This window comes from Lepidochelys kempii, chromosome 9 (genome assembly GCF_965140265.1).
Source record: "Lepidochelys kempii isolate rLepKem1 chromosome 9, rLepKem1.hap2, whole genome shotgun sequence".
Classification (NCBI taxonomy): Eukaryota; Metazoa; Chordata; order Testudines; family Cheloniidae; genus Lepidochelys; species Lepidochelys kempii.
The window spans coordinates 58,667,131-58,688,122 of record NC_133264.1 but is presented as its reverse complement, the minus strand read 5'-3'; the positions used below and the strand labels follow the sequence as shown (position 1 = coordinate 58,688,122).

Sequence of the window (20,992 nt, the reverse complement as noted above, 5' to 3'; positions counted from 1 at the left end):
CCAACATATTAGTGAAAATATTGAATAGTACCAGACCCAGTACAGACCCTTATGGAACCCAACTAGATACACCCTCCCAGTGTGACAGCGAACCGCTGATAACTGCCATTTGAGTATGGTCTCTCAACCAATCTTGCTCCCACCTTTTTGTAATTTCAGCTAAATCACATTTCCCTCGTTTGCTAATGAGAATATTGTGGGACTGTGTCAAAAGCCTTACTGAAAACAAGAAAGAAAATTAGGTTGGTTTGGCATGATTTGTTCTTGACAAATCCATGGTGGCTATTCCTTATAACCCTATTATCCTCCTGGTGCTTACAAACTGATTGTTTAATCATTTGTTCTAGTATCTTTCCTGCTATCAAAGTTAGGCTGACTGGTCTATAATTCCCTGGGTCCTCTTTGTTCCTCTTTTTAAAGACAGGTTCTATATTTGCTCTTCTCCAGTCCTTTGAGACCTCACCTGTCCTCCAGGAGTTTTCAAAGATAATTGCTAATGGTTCTGAAATTGCCTCAGCTAATTCCTTAAGCACCCTAGGATGAATTTAATCAGGCCCTGCTTATTTGAATACATCCAACTTAGCTAAATTTTCTGTAACATATTTTGGCTTGTGTTTCTTCTTCCTTGCTAATATTAATTGTGTTAAGTCTCTGGTCACAATCAACCTTTTTAGTGATGACTGAAGCAAAATAGGCATTAAACACCTCAGCTTTCTTGAGTTATTAGGTCCCCTTCATTGCTAAATAGAGGACCTGCACTTTTCTCTGTCTTTCTCTTGCTCCTGATATATTTAAAGAACCTCTTCTTATTGCCTTTTATGTCCCTTGCTAGGTGTAACTCATTTTGTGCCTTAGCCTTTCTGATTTTGTCCCTACAAGCTTGCCCTATTCTCTTGTACTCATCTTTAGCAATTTGTCCATGCTTACACTTTTTGTAGGATTCCTTTTTTATGTTCGTGTCACTAAAGAGCTCCTGATGGCCTCTGACCGTATTGGCCTCTTATTATTCTTCCTATCTTTCCTTTGCACCAGGATAGTTTGCTGTTGCACTTTTAATAATGTCTCTCTGAGAAACTGCCAGCTCTCCTGAACTCCCTTTCCCCTTAAATTTTCTTCCCATGGGACCTCACCTATCACTTCTCTGAGTTTTAGTCTGCTTTTGTGAAGTCTGTCATCCTTATTCTGCTGCCCCTTACTCTGTGATCTAGAGACCAACAGCCCCAAGGAAGGGTGAGCTTTATCATCATCTGGATCTTACTGATGAGACCAGTTTATTGTCATTGATGGATGGCATCCCCTCATGCCAACCTGCTTCTCCAGATGGCGAATAAAAGCTTAGGGAATCTGTCCCTGTCCCATCCCCTGTAGGTCACTCCAGGAGCCTCTGCCATCTTGAGGAATATCCATTCACTGGACTCCCTGGTTCCAATTGCTTTGACCAGGTTTGAATCCATTGTAAGCCGTTCCCATGGGCTACTTATGTTCCTTCACAGAGTCTCATGTGGGTCCTCACCCTTACATGGAAGGTCAAGGAAATTGTGTCCACCAGGTCACCGTAACCTAATAGTTAATTAATATTCCCTGAGCTGTGCTCTGACACAGAGTGGCTCGCTTTGTGGAGTTGTGCTGGCTGAGCCCAAGCAGGCTATATGGTCCACAATGGCCAGTTGTTTTGGGTGCCCAGTTCTGTAGATACCCAGATGCCCCCATCAGGGTGGCTAGGTTTCAAGGCACTGCCACTGGCCGGCCACTCTTAGAAATGTGGTCCACCGTACTGGCCTGCCCGGGTAGAACTTTCCCTTACATAGACTCCACAGCCCAAATGCAGGCCAGGTGTAGGCCAGTGTGATCCCACTTTCACCAGGCCTGGGTCTGGCCCTCCTGCAGCTTGAGCAGAAGCAGAACAAGTGGCCCCTTGGAGCATCCTGCAGCCTGTGAACACTAGTCCCTCATGATCCAACCCTACCCCCTTTTTGGCAGCAGGACAGATTGCCACCCACCCAGATCTCCCCCTCTGGCAGTGGGAGCAAAGGCAGGGACAGCCTTGCAGCCTGAGCCTGCTCTTCTGGCTGCTTTGGGGGTCCCATGGATCATCAGGCGAGCCCTTCTCCCTCCATCAGTGCCCAAGGTGCTAAGGTGAAGCAAGTCTCCCTAGCCTATGGGTCTCAGGATCTCCCTCCACTGCCTGGGCAGAGCTAGGCTCCATGGGTTCAGTTACTGGGCTGAAGGCTGAGGCTGTCTCATTGCTGGTGTCTCTGCTATATCACCCTTTCCCTCATGCCTCCCCAGTCATTGATTTTCGATGAAGTGGACCTGTCCGACGCCAGCGTGGCAGAGACCAGCACCAAGAACATTAACAACAGCTTCACGGTAAGGGACAGTACTTCACACATTGCACTGCAGCAGTCCTGGTCCAGCACCCATTGAAGTCAGTGGAAATACTCGCCTTGGCTTCAGTGGGCTTTGCATCACAATCTGCCTGTGGTTATCCTTGTGTGTCAAGGATGGGGGAGGGAGCCGAGAAGGGCTGCTGCCCTTCACAACAGGCCTTTCCCCCTCGCCCCCACAAAACCAAGTGTCAGACTGTACTTAAGGGGTATGCTCTGGGTACTCCCGAGCATGGGGGTCCCATAGGAGGGATCATCTCCAGGTAGTGGAGGATGGGCAAAGTTATCCTGCAGCATGTGGTCATTTAATTCCTGATACAATAAATTAATTACAGGAACTCCTCACTTAAAGTCATCCCGGTTAATGTTGTTTTGTTATGTTGCTGATCAATTAGGGAACATGCTCGTTTAAAGTTGTGCAATGCTCCCTTATAATATGGTTTGGCAGCCGCCTGTTTTGTCCACTGCTTGCAGGAAGAGCAGTCCGTTGGAGCAAGCTAGTGGGGGCTTGGAACCAGGGTGGACCGGCAGCCCCACATCAGCTCCCTGCTCCCCTAAGTTCCCTGTGCGGCAGCCGCCCAGCAGGTTATCAATTGCCGGCAGTTCAGCTGTCCCTCCCCCAACTGCCGTGTGCTGCTCCTGCCCCTCTGCCTTGGAGCTGCTCCCGGGAGCCTCCTGCTGGCTGTGTGTGTGGCGGGGCCGAGGAGGAAGCAGGGGTCTAATGTCATAGTGTCCCCCTGCTCCTGCCCCTCACTTACCCCATTTCCATAGAGTGGGGGGGAGGGAAGGACACAACAGGGCTCAGGACAGAGGGAGCTTGCTGGCAGCAGCTGCTGTCTCAACTTGCTGATCTACTTAAAAAGGCAATGTACTTAGAGCGGAGTCAACCTACTTAAAGGGGAAATGCGCATCTCTCTCTCACACACACAGGGTGTGTGTCTCTGTCTCTGTCTGCCATGCTGTCTCCCCTCCCTCCATTTGTGCTGCCTTGTAGAGTGTGAGGCTACATTAACAACAAAGTGTTAACCCTTGAGGGCTCAGCTGTTCTAGTTCATCATTTAGCAGTAAGGCATTCCCAGGGAACTATCCCACCCTCTTCCACCCTCTGACTTCATCACCTCAACCAAGCTTCACAATCATCATTGCTGTGTACAGTATTAAATTGTTTGTTTAAAACTTATACTCTGTGTGTGTGTGTGTATATATATATATATATATATATATAAAATAGCCTTTTTTCTGGTGAAAAAAAATTTCCCTGGAACCTAACCCCCCTATTTACATTAATTCTTGTGGGGAAATTGGATTACTTAACATTGTTTCTCTTAAAGTTGCATTTTTCAGGAACATAACTACAATGTTAAGTGAGGAGTTACTGTACTTTTCTATAGCGGATGTTCAACAGTGCCTCCTCCTAGGAGAGGCAGGAACCAAAGTAGTTGTGAGCCTCCAGACAGCTAGTGCTCCATTAGTGCTGTGTTTTGGGGGAAATCCAGCCCTATGGACTTTGGTACGATGTGTGTGGTGCTAAAGCTGTGGGCTGCCCCTCTGCACAAGGGTGAATTTCATATACAGGGACTGCTGCTGGAGTAGCCCTGAGCTTCCCATGACAAGTGCACTCACTCTGGTCTCCACAGAGGCCTTTGCTGGGCTTCAAGGCCTGCCCTCCCACCCTTTTCCCTTTAGCAGCTCCTGGACCAGTCCCCAGTACACACAGCTCCAGCGGAGGCTGTTGCAGGCCCGCTTCGGACCACTGGCCATGCTCACCCTTGCTGTAACTCCGCAGGAGTCAACAGAGTTGCATGGGAAGGGAATTTACCCATTGCTTCTGCTCTAGTGTGCACACCAAGGACCCAGTCCTGTACCCACTGAAGTCAATGAGAGCTTTGTTGCTGACTTCAGTGGGAATAGGATTGGGCCCCAGAGCCCCCTTTAGCTGGCCAGTAACATACATGTAATTGTCTCCAGTTGGGCACAAAACTCCAGGCTGGGACTGGGACTGTGTTAGCTGAGGAGGGCTGGACCAGCCTCTTGTGGGGGGCTGCTACCTTCTGATTCCCTAGGAATTGGGGGCGGGGAGAACGTGGAGCTTGGCTTGAGTGCCCCCCTGGAATAGAGTGTGGGCATCGTGCTTCTTGCCGCCTGGAATGAGTAGAGAAACTCTGATCTCCCGAGCGCCTTCGGTAGCCCTGCATGGTGTGAGTGGGGGCAGCACGCTCGCCTCTGCATGTTGTAACCATTCCAACAGCGCAATCTATGATCAGTCTGGATTTCCTCCTCTGCACTAGCTGTGGGCTGCCCAGCAGCCTCCGTTCTCTTTGCAGCTGGCTTAGCAGGGCAGTTTTCTTCTGTAGGTGATCACACCATTCCGAAAACTCATCCTGTGTGCCGAGAACCGGAAGGAGATGGAAGACTGGATCAGTGCCTTGAAATCCGTGCAGAAGTGGGAAATCAATGAGGTAAGAGAGGCACACACGCTGGTTGGGAGTCCCCAGGTGGTAGGCCCATGACAGGGAGTGTTAGTAAAACTGTCCTGGACACAGGGAAACAGAGAGATCATAGCAATATTCATCTAAGGGATGGCATTCTCCCTATTCATAGGAAGAGTGTCATGAGATACAGGGTTTACAGTGCTAGTCATGCTGTGCATCAGTGGGGTAGCTAGCTGTGACCTTGTGAACACTGTGTGTGTGTGTGTGTGTGTGAGAGAGAGAACAGTTGGATGTGAACTCTGCCTTTTACTATTATTATTTACTAGGTGTAATACAGTAGCACCCAGGAGCCCCAGTCATGGATCAGGACCCCAAAGCACTAGGCGCGATACAAACAGAGGACAAAAAGACAGTCTCTGTCCCAAAGAGCTTAAATCCTCTCTGATGGTGAAATGCTGTCAGTTGTATTGTGTGTCTTTGGAATGGTCGCTTTCCCTGAACAGGCAGTGCAGGAGCAGATTTTCTCTCTTTGACGTCACAGTTGACCAGACCCTCACCTGGTGTCAATTGGTGCAGCTCTGTTAAAATCAGTGGAGCTGTCTGTTTACGCCAGTTGAGGAACTGGCTCCTTAGGTATTAATTAATGACTGGCCAAACCAATTTGTCCCCCTTTTCTTTGGAGACTTTCTGGTGTTTTACTAATTTATGAGGATAAACCCACTGAGCTGACGTCCGATCCGGTGTAACTGTTTAGCGTGTTCAGTAGAGCTCATTCATTTCATTACAGGAAGCTCCTGACATTTGCTGGGACAGAGGCTATGAAATGGCTCGGTGGGATTGGTCAGTGAGGGAGCAGATGCTGGGTGGAAGGGGAACGGTAGCACAGGATTTGTTATCCTAGCAGAACTGCGTGTAGAGTGAGTGCTGGGCTAACAGGGCTAGAGAACATGAGATCTGACTTGAACAAAGCCATAAGTGCATAGTGGTGGCACCTCTAAGGAACCAGTTTTCCAGGCATAAACGTCCCAGCAGAACTGCTCATGTGGCAGGTTTCGGTTTTCAGGGTCCTTGAATGTAACTCTCACCCACCAGCCTCACAGTATTGTATTTGGTTTGCTCGGGGCTTAAACAATCACACATGTGCATGTCCTTCCACCCTGCCTTGTTGCCATTAGCACAGCCATGGCATGAACCCTCGCCAGTTGCTCCCCCGACTTCTGCCAGCTACTCATTCATTATCCCTGTGACTTGGGGTTTTCAAATTGGGACGAGAAGACTGGGAGCTTCAGAGGAGCCAGAGGCAATTAGGCTCCCAAATGCCATTGAATTCTCTCTTAAAAAGTTATATTCTTATTATAGCTTCAGTACCCACTGGTGATAATGGCCCAACTCCTCAAAGGTATTCAGGTGCCTAACTCGCATTGACCTTTGAGGATCTGGGCTAATGAGTGCAGCATATAGGACAGAGCCAGCTGAGCAGCCAGTGCTGCCAGACGAGGAACTACTTGGAGAGAATGCTAAGGCTGCCAGGGGTCAGGAAATGCCAATGTTAAGTTTGCTTGTGTAACTTGACTGCTTCCCCCTTGTGTGTACGCATTGCGCTGCAGTCTTTAGCAACATGCTCACAAGTGGGTTTCCACAAGACTCCTGGCCTCACATGTTGAGCCAGATGGAAAGTGCCCAGAGAGTGAGGCTGCTGGGAATAGTGCTCTTCAGCCTCACCAAGCCATTGGCAGACCCCACCTTGTGCCTGCCCAAGTGGTGCAGAATGAGGGGGGTATGCACTAGTCCCTGCCTTATTCCCTGACCCCCCTGCCTTATGTGCTGCCTGCTGTCCAGCCTGCCTGCCGAGGTCCCACGACACTCACTGCTAGCCCTGCCTCATTCACTGAGTGCCGTTCAGCCTGTGCACATTGGCTAGGCTGTGCTTAGGCTTTATGGCGATGCCCTGGGGCGAGGGGCAGTAATGCCCCACATTCACTCCCCAGCTGCAGGCATCCGGTACTTGCTCCTCCCACTGCAGAGGTGGGTGAAGACTGGGGTGGGGTGGGTGGGGGGCAGGCATAGGAATGGATGGAGATTTGGCTCCCATATGGAACACACCAGCCAGCAGAGCTGACCATGCTGCCTCCCAGAGCTGAGACTAGAGGCCAGGAGTCCCAAGTCCCGTGCTTTAGCCACCGAACATACCAGGCCCTCCCTGACCACACAGAGCTCTGTGCAAACACTGCTGTTCCAGAGAAGCTGCTGTGGATTTGGTTGGGTCACAGCGATCTCCTCTCTGGACAGTGAGAGCGCAGCCAATCAGTAACAATGTAGTGAGCAATCTCGGGCACACCAGAGGGTGGGTCCCACCTCAGGCAGCACCTAGGACCCATGGGAGCTGCAGTGGGTTAAGGAGCGTGCGGGTCTCTCTCCCCTTTGCTAGTCAGGTGCTGGAGAAAGTGTCAGTACAAATGTACAGAACAGAACCCTTCAATCCCATTTCGAATTGGAGGAAGCCAAGCGCCTTGGGGCAGAGGGGAAAGGGACCAGGGGGAGGAGAAAAGATGTAGGGGGAGGCAAGAGAAATCTTAGTTACAAAGGGGGGTATAAGAGGGCTAAAGACCAAGGACTAAACTCATCCCTGAGGTACCTGCCCAGAGCTCAGTTGTATCCATCTGGAACAGGCAGAGCCTGGCCTGTAGAGACTAGTGGAGAATTGTTTTAAAAGGGGAGCTGTGGTGTGATCTTCCAGCTACTCTCATTGCTGCCTCATCATGAAGAAGAGACATTGGCTGAAACATGCCTTAAGTGTCAGTTCAAAAGAATAATCGGGAATTCTGCTGGGCGCTGCTGTTTGGCAAGTTCATGCTGACTAGGACACGGTCCCATCTGAATGCACAAGCGATTGAGGCTTTCATAACAGCTGCATGACTGTGCTAGTGAATGGAGTGGCAGTGAAGCACCTCCACAGAATCACCCCCTGCTCAAAGCAGGACCCATCCCCAATTTTTTGCCCCAGATGGCCGCCTCAAGGATTGAACTCACAACCCTGGGTTTAGCAGACCAAAGCTCAAACCACTGAGCTATCCCTCCCCCCTCTTCATGGCTGGTGCATGATGTGTCTGCTGATATTGGCAAGGAGAGTGTACATTGTGGGGAGTGGTCTCCAGAGCTGGGGCACCTACCCACTCGAATTGAGCCAAGGAACCCTGACTCATTTCATGTAGGCCTCCAAGTAGTCGTCTGATGGTAAACATGGTCAGGCCTTCCAGCAGACTGGCTGGCATTTGATGCAGTGACCTAGAGGTGGAAGACTCCATATCCCTGGAGCCATCCAGGTGGGATATTCCCCAGCTGGGCAAATCTGGCCTTATGCCATCTTCTTTGCTCCCATGTTGGTTCCTCTCTACCATTTTGGAGGCTGGCAGGGCGGGCACAGGGCACAAGGAGATGCATGGGCCATTGAGAGCTGGGAGTCCTGGAGCCTTGTTACATTTGAGAAAGTCCCCAGTTGCTCTCTGGGGTTTGTTGCCTGCTCCCGCTGTCTTTCTAACTCACACTAAACACACCTCAATTCTCTTTGTTATTCCAGGCCACGCAGTTCAACATGGAACATTTCTCTGGGATGCATAACTGGTACGCCTGCTCCCATGCCCGACCCACTTTCTGCAACGTGTGCCGCGAGGCCCTGTCAGGGGTCACCTCCCATGGCCTCTCCTGTGAAGGTACCGGCTCATCGGCCCCCGGCTCTGCAGCCATGAACAGATAGTGGGGCTGACCCTGGGTGGGATTAGTAGGGAATGCTTGCCAAAGCCTAGCTGAGCTGGCCACAAGATGCATCTTCTGGCTGCTCATCTGGTGGGCACAGGAATTGCTTAAGCCAAGCCAGTATGCTAAATAGGAGAGAGAGGAGGGGAAATGGAAGGCAGAAGGTAGGGACTTGGGGAGAAAGATTGGGGTTAGAAGGGACATGGGTGAGGAAAATGTAAGGAACAGACCGAGGTCCCTCTAGCCCAGTGTCCTGTCTCTGATGCGCTAGTACCTGGTGCATGACCTCTGCAGAATGCAGCCAATGGGAGGACATGGTGCAAGGAGCTCTGGTCCAAAGGACTGTGATGGGATGGATGCTGGTGCCCATGCTAGGGGGCAGACACCTGTGCACATGTGTTGGTTGCTATGGGCTTCATTCAGCACTGCTGCAGCCAAGGGGTGTTTGTTCTCCGTGGGAGCAGGGTCAGGCCCATGGACCAAGCGTTGGTGTCCATCTGGGGCATTCTGGAGCAGGGAGGACTGTGTGGTGTGGGGAAGCCGTCCCTGCCACCTTCCCATTCCTGCAGGCTTTTCCATCTCTCTTGCTACTAGTTTGCAAGTTCAAAGCCCACAAGCGCTGTGCTGTGAGAGCCACCAACAACTGTAAGTGGACCACGCTGGCCTCCATAGGAAGTGACATCATCGAGGATGAAGAGGGGGTAAGCACTTCCTTCCCTCCCCCTCCCTTGCCAAGAAGGGCACTGCCCTGACACACCCTGGGGCCAGCCACCGAGCCAGCCAACCCTTCCTAAGCAAGGGTGCCAATGGCTTTAGCTCTGGACATACCTGTGTAAAGGAAGCTGTAGGCTAAGTGGGCCTGCTCTGTTATATGGATGTGAATCAGGAGTAGCACAATGGAGTTAGTGCACTTTGTCCAGACTTACCACCACATACATGAGAGCCCAATCTGATCCAGGATCGGGAGCGAATTCCTCTGGAGGAGTTAGAACAACTGCACTTAGAACCACCCCGGGACAGTCCTGCATGGGCCCCACCAGTGGGTAGATGAGATGCTCTGGTGCCCCTCCATCGCCAATTCTATTGCCAAATCCCATAGCCTGTCTCCAAGCAACATCCCCACTGCCTGCTTTGCCTGAGCAAGGATGTGGCCCAGGGATCCTCTCTCTCATCTCTGTGCTAGAGGCGTGAACCCACCGAGCTGCCCCTGCTGTGAGGGCGCCCCTTCTTCCAGGCCCATGTTGAGACCTTGGCTGAGTCAGGCCCTGGAGGCGAATGGGGAGGCTGTTTGGGATGAGGCCATGCTCCCATGCTGACCTAGGGTAGAAGAGGCATCAGTGACTTTCTGCTGTGGCAGTGGAGGTCCTTGGAGAGACCCTGGATACTGCTTTCCCTTAGTCAGTGGCAGGGAGCTATTCAGTGGGAAGACTCTTTCTCCGAGTCATTACATTGAATGGGCAACTCTCCGGAGTCCTGGCCTTGATGCCCCAAGGTGACAGCCAGTACAGGTGAGCAGCAGTTTAAAAGTATCAGCATGCTGTGCTGAAGGCTCTTGGAGAGGAGCCTGTGCATCGTGAGCCAGGCTGGACATCTCTCAACAAGCCAGTGGCCAGGGCCTGGGAGATGGTCCAAGTGCATGACATGGCTGCAGGGTGTTGTCATCCTCAGCCCAGCTCTCCCTGCTGTTTAACCGTGAGCAGAGTGGATGGAAAACGCTGCCAGATCCAAACTGCTCAGTGACTCAAGCACCACTGACTCCGCAGCCTGTGCGGCTGCCAGGGGTGAGGCGGGTACGGACTGGAGATGGTGCACTGCGACGCCCAGAGGAGGGGCTGACTCAGATGCTGCTGACGATGATTATAACTCGCTGTAGAACAGGGAGCGGGGGGGGGGGGGGCATCTAGAGAGGTCCCAGCCCTCTCCACTATGCTGGAGCTGGCATTCCTCTGTGACTGGCCACAGGGGGGTGCTGATGCTCTTCAGAGTGGGTGGTGTGAAGTCTTTTTCAGAGGCTTGCTGGGCAGAGGGATGGGAGTCTGCGGAGCTTTGAAAACCCTGTTCCCATCTGTCCCCCCCCTTCCCCCTCCCGAATCGAGGCAGCATAGCCGGCTGGGTCGATGAAGTGAGGTGTAGCTCATGAAAGCTTATGCTCAAATAAATTGGTTAGTCTCTAAGGTGCCACAAGTACTCCTTTTCTTTTTGCGGATACAGACTAACACGGCTGTTACTCTGAAACATTACATAGACAGCTGATTTGCTGGTGTGGTTAGGTGCTTTGGCATCTTAGTCGCTGGAATTACTCTCAGAAACAGAGGCTGCTGGAAGATGGGCGGACAATGAAAGCCAAGCTGAAGTGGACAACTAGCCCGCCTCCTGCCATGCCCAACACAACTGGTTTCACGGGCCCTGCTGGATACCAAGGGGGCATTTGCATGCACTAGCACCCAGCTTTTATGCAGCACTTTAATCTGCAGATCTCAAAGCACTTTCCAATGGAGGCCAGTATGATCATCCCCAGTGGGGAAACTGAGGCATGGAGCTTTGGCATGACTTGACCAAGATCCTGCAGCAGGCCAGTGGTAGAGCTGAGAACAGAATGTGTCTGTAACCAGGCTGTAAGCCAGGTAATTGACCTGTTCCTCTGCCCTCCTCTCTTCAGGTAGCCATGCCCCATCAGTGGCTGGAGGGAAATCTGCCCGTGAGCGCTCGGTGTGCCGTGTGCGACAGGACCTGTGGCAGTGTACGGCGGCTGCAGGACTGGAGGTGCCTCTGGTGCAAGGCCATTGTAAGACCCTCTCCCTCCAACCCCCTTCTTTATTCTGTTCTCTCAGACCATGCCCATCGCCGTGGTTTCTGAGCACCTTGGCCTCCTCTATTATTTCTCTGGATCAGATATGGATATTGTACACCTTCCATGCCATAACCACGACTGTGGATGCAGACACGTAGCTCTTCCTGCGGTGGGGCTCTGTGGTCACAGTGTGTTTGAAGCCCTTCTCAAACACAGCTACATGTCAGCACTGCTGTAGCACCCACACCCACCATGGTTAAAGGTGTGTTACAAAGCCATCCCCGTGGCTGCCGAAGGGCATTATCCACTGCAAAAAAACCTGCCCACATTGCTCAGGGAAACAGGCAATGGAGCTGGAAAGCCACTGCTTCCACCCAGAACAGTAATGGACCTGGAAAGATCTCCAGCCACACGAGCTGCACCTGGATCCAGATTCCAACCCCCCAGGAATGGGGGTGTTGGGCTCTAGAGGCTGACTCCAGCCCATTTTCTCATGCTTTCCACAGACACTAACTGATGGAGCCTCACACCTTTCTGTGCAGTAGATGAACATTATTGTCCCCACTGCTACCAGTGGGGAAACAGAGAAGGGTTGTCATTTGCCCAAGATCACACAACAGGGCAGGAGCAGAGCTGGGAAGAGACCTATGTCTTCTGGCTCCCAGCCTCCTGCTCTCACCTCTAGACTAAGCTGCTGCCCTTTCAGCCAGTAAGCTCATGCCGTCTCCTGCTGCTTTGTCCGCCCTAGGTTCACAGCGCCTGCAAAGAGCTCTTTGGGAAGAAGTGCCCCCTGGGGCAGTACAAGGTCTCCATAATCCCGCCAACTGCCCTGAACAGCATCGACTCGGACGGTGAGTACCAGAGCCAAGGACTGCTGGCTGCTAGTCAGTCTGGGGCAGAGCCGGCAGGAGGACAAAGGAACGCACTTCCTTTGAGCTGGATTAGAGTGTCCTGAATGGCGGGAACTGAGTCTCTGAGACCTTGTGGCTCTCGGGGATTCCAGCTCTCCTGCGCTAGCCCAGCCATGGGGGCATTCGTGGAGAGACCCATAGATCAGGCCCACTGAGCTTGTTCGTCTTTCCGGGGGGTCCAGTACAGCTGATCCAGAGGACTACAGACTGGGCCCTGTTGCAGCTTGTTGAAGCTCTGACATTGCTGGCAGAAATCCACCCCACACTGCCCTGCTGCTTCAGGAGACACAGGGAAGGGGCTGGCACTCTCCAGGATGTATTGGCTGCCATGTAGGAGCCCTGGAGGCCCCATGGGGAGTTGTACTGTGGCTGACCTCTCAATCCACTTAGTCAGGCACTTGCAGCTCCTGCTTCCCTGCAGGTGGAGCCAGGTCACTTCCTGAGCAGGGAAAATGCCTTTGAATGGCTAAGAAGTGGAAAAGATCAATGCAGGCAGCTCGCTGCGTGTGGGAACCACCTCTCCATCCTCCCCAGCCCCATCCCTTACCTGCATCCCCTGCTGTGTTATCTATAGCACAGCCTGCCAGAGTCCAGTCCAGAGCTGTAACTAGGTATTTTAGCGCCCAGGGTGAGCAAGCATACTGGCCCCCCTAGAGGCGATGCTGGGGCAGGGCCTGTGGGATCATGTCCCATCCAGATTTCTGCCTTTCATTTAGCACAGAGTTTTTCAAACTGGGGGCACCTCCTGCCAGGAGCCGGTGGATCGGAAGTTGGTGGGAGCCCCTTGGGCCCCTGGCTCTCCACACTATGCTGGCTGCCCGGCAGCCCTCCCTGCCTTGCTCCCCAAGCCAGGCCACCTCTACATGGCCAGGCGCTCCCCAGGCAGAGCGGGTGGCACAGCTCCAGGCTGCACCCCTGACATGCTCTTGGCTCTCCCCTGAAGGAGCCTGGCGCCAGCTGACGATACCCCATGGAGCTGGCCGCTGCCCATGGAGCCCAGCTCCAGCGTGAGCGAGTACTTCGGGGAGCATCTCATGGCAGTGCCCCACAGTTTGAAAATCTCTGTACTAAATGGAAGGGAGAAATCAGGGGAGCACGTGATCCTGCATGCCCCCCACACTGCCCCATTTTTCTGCCCCCATGACTCTGCACCCTGGGCGGCTGCCCTGCTCACCCTGCCCTGGTTACAGCCCTGCTCTGGTCCTTGGGCAGCATGACATCTATGTCCCTTTTTATCTGGCAGATGGAGTCCTGATTTCCTCCTCTGCCCTACCAGGGGACCAGCTGCTCCAAGTAGCTACTGGGAGGGTCTCCCCTTGTGGTCACAGAGGCAAGGCAAGGTGGGAAACTCCAGGCTGCCTTCCTGGGTTCATGGCTACTGCGTGGGATCTGTCCTCTGCAGGATCTAGGCACCAGATCCTCTCCTCTTCTGGCTGCTCTGGGAGAAGCACCCTCTAATCTTTGTGCTGCAGCTTTGGGAGGGAGTTCCCTCATTGTGCATACAGCATGGCAGAGCATGGCGGGCGCAGTGGTGGTGTGACTAAGACTCATGATTTGAAAGCCCCTGTCAGGGCGAGAGAACGCTTTGTGAGTGTAATAACAGGGGCACAGTATTACTAGTGCTTTGAGATCCTCGGATGGAAGGCACCATAGACGGGTAAAGATGGGCAACTGTCGATCTGCTGGATCCAGATGTACCTGTAAGAGATCTAGTCAGTTGCTTGATGAATCTGTGTATGGCTGACAAACCCAATTTGAGAGCAACCCAGTGTTACAAATTTCACAGATCCATGTGTTGTCTAAGTTGGAATCCAAGATTAGTCCCTCGCATGAACAGAAATAACTTTGACTGAGTGTTGCGCCTGGCACACAATGCAGGCCAAGAGCAGCAGTGGGAAAGGAAAGGGGCCATGGTGGTAGTGGGGAAGAGAGGCTAGCACTGGGTTTGAATTGAGATGGAGAGGAGAATAGGGGAGAGCGTTCCAGGCAGTGGCTGCAGAGGAGAAGGCTCTTGCAGCAACGTTAGTGAGCATGGAGAGGATCCTAGGATGAGGTGGGAGGGAGGTTAGAGCAGCAGTTTCTAGGTGGCTGGATGGGAAGTTTGCCCTACCAAGGGGTTTCTGCTGTAACTGGGGTGCCAGGCTGGGAAAGGTGGAAAACCCTGCGCTAGGGCCTACTGCCAGCCCCTTGATCTGAGAGCTGACCATCTGGGGCGAAGTTTTCAAAAGGAGCCAAAGGCTGTTTTCAGAAGGGAGCCATCGAGGCTCAGCCTCATCGAACGCCAATGGGATTTAGGGGCCTCCAGCACTTCTGGGACTCAGGCACCTAAGTCACTGGCATCATTTTAATGACACTCCCTAGGTCTTGGACTGAGGAGACATTATCCCTGTCTGGGCCTTGCTGCCATCCCCAAATCAGCCCAGAAGGTTCAGCGGCTGTTTAAATCCAAGTTGCCCAGTCTCCTTGTAGCTGAGACAAGCCACTCCCGCTCCCCTCTGTAGCACCCTTCATGCACTCACTTCCAAGAATCTGCCCTCCAGAGCCTTCACTTGGCTGTGAGCATTGACTCTGTCCTCTGTTCCCTCCAACCCTTGATCCTTTTACCGTCCCAGCTGCTTTTCTCCAGGCCTGCTCCAATTCCCTGGTAGCTGCCTGTAGAGGACAACCCCCATGCACAATCCTCCCCCGCCTCCCAGCTATAGGCTTTGTTTCAGCCATTATCTATTGGGGTCAGCCTAGGGGTGGGACGTGACAGGGCGCTGCTCACACGGCGCCACTATCCCAGAGTAACTGGGTGTTTGTGCTAGATTGATCAGCGATGTAAGAGTTTCAATGGAATTCCCATCACTGGGCTTCTGGATCAGTACACCTGCTGCTCTGCTCTTGGCACAACGCTAGCCACATCTCCTGCTGTGCACTGAAGTCAATAGGGAGATGCTGATTTATGGCTGCTGCGGCTTCTCTGGTGATTCAGTCTGTCTGCAGACTCAGGCAGACAGCAGTGCATTGTTTTAGACTCGGGTCCCTCGCTGCAGACAGAACCCTCTCCGAGTGAATGTTCCGGTTCTGCACACGCTGCTGGGGCTAGCTGAGAAGCACCTAACAGCGCTGACTCCAACCCCGGATCCAGCCAGTGCTGTGTAAATGTTGCTGTCATGGAGTTACTCCTGATTTACACTGGTGTGGGAGGAGAACTGGGCTCTGCATCACTCCTGTGTTTCATCTCATTTCCGCTTTTAAGCATCCTAAGAATGCACTTGTCTTTGGAATGATATCCCTGCATTGGACACTGCCTAGTGATTGTTTATCAGCCGTTACCTGAGGTCTTTTTCTTTCTCTCAGGCTGGCCCTGATTGCTCCCTCCGCCCCTTTTTTTTGTGGCTTTTCTTCTCTGTGTAGCATCCTGGACTTGTGCTCATTTTTATTCCTATCACTCAACCCAGGTTGAGTCTGTGCAGACAGTGACTTCTGAAATATTCACCACATTCCCTCTAGAATCATAGAATATCAGGGTTGGAAGGGACCTCAGGAGGTCATCTAGTCCAACCCCCTGCTCAAATCAGGACCAATCCCCAACTCTAGTTCTCTCTCATCTGACGGTCTGATCAATGTAGTTTCCACCCCTTCGTCCAGGTTGCTAGGAAATCTTTGGACAGGGTTGGAGCTGATAATGAACCCTGAGGGCATTCCGTGGACACAGCTTCCAGTCAGAACTGGCCCCTGGCTCCACTGCTGTCTGTTCTGTAGCATCTCAGTATTGTCCTAACCCACCTTGCTTCATCGAGGGGCATGGGATTAAATGCCTTTCCCAAATCCTGGGCATAGAATCTACGCTGTATTTGCCTTATCTATTTCTGCACAGCAGTTACCTTGTCCGAGAATGACATTAGATTAGTTTGATATGAGGGGCTGGGCTCTGATTTAGAAAACTCTTCTGCCTTTTCTGTACTGTCCCGGCAAACATGTCTGCTTATCCATCCCTGGAACCAAGGCTTTCTGGTTTCCTAGCTCTGCTTTCTTGCCAGTTTTCCAGGAGCAACAGGATGGGAGTGATAACAGCTTGCAGAGTTTGTAGCCAAATTCTCTAATACTCTCAGGAGGCTTCCATCTGGTTCGAGCTGAGCTAAATATGTTCTCCTCCTCCAGATATTTGCTTGCTTGGTTTTTAATGATTTTGCTGCTACTGTCATCCGGTGGCTCATCTGCCTCTCTCATTACTCACTGGGATACTGTCAGAGTAACAATCAGACATTTAAAAAAACATGGCTGTGCTACTAATAATCTACCTCTCTCCAGTCTCTCTCTCACCTTCTCCCCCATGCTGTCTCCTGTCCTTGAGAAATGGTGGCAGGGCTCTCCTTAACATCCCCTGTAGGGGGAGGGGAAAAGCGTTGTGCAAATACCTGTTTCTTGCCTGCCTGAGACTGCTGGAGCTGAAGTCTTTTTCAGCACCTCTGTTGGGGTTGGGTTTAACTCACGCACAGCTTGGACAGTGATACCGGCTCACTCAGTTTCATTGCCTTGGTCTCATGGGCCAAATCACAGCTGTGGTGTTTGGATTACAAGACCCGGGGTCTCCTTTCTCCTCTTTCCTAGAGCATCAAACACACATTGCCACCTCGTCGCACTCATTGCTCCCTGCCTTCCCCAGGGGCTCTCCTGGATTCTTCTTTCATGGCTCTTCTTGCCGAAACTAGGGATGGCCCATGGATTCATTCTTCCCCTCTATCACCTCCACACGCCTTTCCTTCCCCTCTGGGGACTGCAGGTTTCTCCCTCCGCCTCAGCCCTTACTCGCTCCGACTGCAGGTGCCTGTGTCTCCTTTCAGGGCCTTGTAGGTGGTTTCATTTGTCCTGTGCCCTCTGGGTGTCTGCCTGGGACTGCCCCTCTGAACCGAGCCCTCTCACCAAACAGGGCACCAAACTGGCATTCCACAAAGACTAAACCTTCTTTCTTCTTCCTCATCCCCAGCTGTGCTTGGCACTGTGCCACCTAGCTCCCAGCTTATGGAGGTCTCTGTGAGGTTAGTACTGTCTCTCCAACCCCTTACCAGAACCTATGGTGGATCCAATTAGATTTCAAATATCACAGCGAGATTTCTCTTCCTGCTTCCCCACACCCTGCAATTTTCTGGGTGGTTCAGATAATCTGGCTCTTCCGCTTGCAACCTACACACTGACTCAGCATCTCCTGGTGGTTTGATTCTCACATCCGATTAATTTGTTCTCTGGATGTAGCAGATGCTTAGCAGTGCCTGGGGAAGGCAGGAGGCACAAGGTGGGTAGAGTTGACAAGCTCAGAAATGTGACAGGAGAGCTACAGAGACTTGATTTCTCAGGAGCGCATTCTGGGCAAGCTGCAGACGCTTTCTTGAATGCGGCTATTATACAAAGGTACTTGGGTGAAATCTCATGGGAATACTTGCCTGCATCTCTGGCTCTTGAGGGCCTCCACCAGTTATTGGTGAGGGACGTGTGCTTGTTTGTTCTGAGCTGTCACTCATTTTCATGCATTATTTAGGGTTGCCAACTTGGTAATATTTTAAAGCCGAACACTCTTAACAGGAGTTCTGGAACCTCTCTTGCCCCACCTCTACTCCCTGAGGCACCACCCCTGCCCCTCCTCTTCCCCTCAAGGCCCTGCCCCGCATTCGCTCCTATTCCCCCTTCCCTCCCTGTCGCTTGCTGCTTTTCCCCTCTCTCCCCCACCTCCCCGCTGCCTGGGTTGGGAGGGACTCTTTTATGGAGCTGGGGCTGGGAGCTGCAGCTGCCCGACGCAGGTAGGAGGTGGCCCCAGCTTAGTAGGGGCTGGCTCGGGTGATGACCCAGCTCCTCCCCCGCCCGCAGTAACCGGACTTTCTGTGTACAGTCAGTTCACCTGACTGGACACTGTCAGGTCCCCTTTTTGACCAGACTTTCTGGTTGAAAACTGGGCACCTGGCAACCCTAGCATTCTTTCATATATTCCAAGGCCAGAAGGGAGCACTATGACCATCAAGTCAGATCTCCTGGATAGCACAGGCCAGAGAACTTTCTGTTCCTGTTTGAACAAAAGCACATCTTTTAGAAAAACTTCCAATCTTGATTTAGAAATGGCCAGTGATGGAGAATCCACCATGACCCTTGGCAATTTGTTCCAGTGGTTAATCTCCCTGACTGTTAAAAATGTATGCCTAGTTCCATTCTGAATTTGTCTCGCTTGAACTTCCAGCCATTGGATCTTGTTATACTTTCGTCTGCTAGACTGAAGAATCTATTTTCTATTTTTTGTTCTCCATGTAAATACTTATAAACCATGAGCAAGTCAGGTCTTAGCCTTCTCTTTGTTAAATATATTGAGCATATTTTCCAATCCTTTAGCCATTCTCGTGGCTCTTCTCTGAACTCAGTCCAATTTATCACCATCCTTCTTGGATTGAGGACACCAGAACAGGACACAATATTCCAGCAGTGGTGCCTAATACAGAGGTAAAATCACTTCTCTTCTCCTAATCACAATCCCCCTGTTTATACATCGAAAGATTACTCCTGGGGGAATTCTGTGCCACTGCGCATGTGCAGAGTATGTCGCCCACAGATTTCTTTGCTTCCCTGCAGAAAAATGACTTTATGACCCTCATATGACCTGTCTCAGCAGTATGTTTCGGGTGCCCAGGGCAGCTGGCAGAGAGGTAAATGGATAAATTGGAGAGAGTCCAGCGAAGGGCAACAAAAATGATTAGGGGACTGGAACACATGACTTATGAGGAGAGGCTGAGGGAGCTGGGATTGTTTAGCCTGCAGAAGAGAAGAATGAGGGAGGATTTGATAGCTGCTTTCAACTACCTGAAAGGGGGTTCCAAAGAGGATGGCTCTAGACTGTTCTCAATGGTAGCAGATGACAGAACGAGGAGTAATGGTCTCAAGTTGCAGTGGGGGAGGTTTAGATTGGATATTAGGAAAAACTTTTTCACTAAGAGGGTGGTGAAACACTGGAATGCGTTACCTAGGGAGGTGGTAGAATCTCCTTCCTTAGAGGTTTTTAAGGTCAGGCTTGACAAAGCCCTGGCTGGGATGATTTAACTGGGAATTGGTCCTGCTTCGAGCAGGGGGTTGGACTAGATGACCTTCTGAGGTCCCTTCCAACCCTGATATTCTATGATTCTATGATTCTAAATCACTGTGGGGCAGAGGGCAGGACTGGGGAAGACCCAGCTGGTGGCTCCTACCCTGCGCTGGGCTCAGCTACTAGTCCTGGTTCGGTTGGGGGGGGACGGGACTTCCTCTTCCCCTGCACGGCATCCGGAGCCGTGTCAGACACCCACCCAGATTTCTCACCCTGGCTGTAAGAAGCTCTGCAAACTCCTGCCCCCTCCTGCTTCGCTTCCTGCACCTATTGCTCCTCAGCTGCAGGGGGAGGGGTCACTGTACATGCAGCTGGTCTCCCATCTATCCAACCTCTGTGCATCCAGACCCCCTCATACTCAGACCCCCACACTGAGCCTCACCCGGAACACCCCCTGACAAATCCCACTCTCCTTCACCTAGACCATCCCAATGAGTAACCAGCACTTGGCTCCCCACCCTACCAAGCCCCAACCAGCTGCACCTGGATCCCCATCCCACCCCACCCCTCTGCCGATTTCTATCCTCCCCACATACAGACCTCCCCGCTGCTGAGTCCCAACCACCTTCACCTGGATCCTTCTGCAGAGTCCCATTACCTGTGCACCCAGATCCCCCCTCGCACCCGGATCCCGCCTCGAACCCAGATCCCTGCCCCACAGAACCCTCTCAACCCACACCTGGATCCTCCCACACTAAGCTCCTCCACCCATGGATCCTACCTTGCTGAGCCTGCCTGCCCACACCTTTGCACACATGGAAGGGCAGGACCCTGGGGTGTTTCTGGGGCAGGCCCGGTCCTTGTGCTGTGTCAGGGTTGGGTGCAGCCTCACCGCTGAGTCCGTGTTTCGGGGTGGGGGGGAGCTTCACAGTGATCTCCCACCTCTGTACAGCCAGTGGCCTGTGCTCTCCAATGCCATGCTGGAGCCTCCACATTTATTTGACAAATAAAATTTGCAGAATTTTAAAATATTGTGCGCAGAATTTTTAATTTTTTGGCACGGAATGCCCTCAGGAATAAAAGATCTTACAGTCCTTTTGGCTACAGCATGACACTTGGCACTCATGTCCAGCTGGTTATCCAGTATGACCTCCAAGTCTTTTTCAAAGTAGCCATTTCCCAGAATAGAACCCCCATCCTGTAAGTATGGGTGACTTTACATTTGGATGTATTGAAATGAATATTGTTTGGTTGTGCCCAAATTACCAAGTGACCGCATGGTTTGGACCATGCCATCTCATGGTGCCTTAGATCCAGTCATCATAACTGGGGGAAACAATGCTTCTTGGAAAGTCACCATAGCTAGTTATTGAGGTATTCTTATCTCCTGGTGATGTAGAACCCGGAGCTATGCGGGCCCAGGACTGGAATAGTATGAGGGCGTAGGTTGCAGCAGCAGAGTTGTATGGGGAGCCCAGGGCTGGAGTAGGCTGTGGAGCTGTGGGTTGGGATTGATGTGCATTGGTAGAGTGAAGGGAAAACCTTCACAGCTGAATCCCTCCCTCTAGCTAGCGTTGTCAGGTCATTGGTGTCACACCCATATCTATCTCTCCCAGAAGACATGCACACTTACTGGATGTGAGTCTGCATAGTCACAAAGCTGTGCTCCAGAG

The 20,992-nt window shown here is 52.0% G+C and overlaps 1 protein-coding gene across 4 annotated transcripts in view; it reads left to right on the top strand.

Annotated features, from left to right (window-relative positions):
- DGKK (diacylglycerol kinase kappa) overlaps nucleotides 1-20,992 on the top strand; it is a 158,581-nt gene that overhangs the window by 93,458 nt on the left and 44,131 nt on the right. For all 4 annotated transcript variants that reach the window (XM_073360585.1, XM_073360586.1, XM_073360584.1 and 1 more), the window contains exons 4-9: nucleotides 2,290-2,370; nucleotides 4,742-4,846; nucleotides 8,397-8,529; nucleotides 9,167-9,273; nucleotides 11,232-11,357; nucleotides 12,112-12,214. In XM_073360585.1, the coding sequence (XP_073216686.1) occupies nucleotides 2,290-2,370; nucleotides 4,742-4,846; nucleotides 8,397-8,529; nucleotides 9,167-9,273; nucleotides 11,232-11,357; nucleotides 12,112-12,214 (655 nt within the window). The remainder of the gene's footprint in view (nucleotides 1-2,289; nucleotides 2,371-4,741; nucleotides 4,847-8,396; nucleotides 8,530-9,166; nucleotides 9,274-11,231; nucleotides 11,358-12,111; nucleotides 12,215-20,992) is intronic.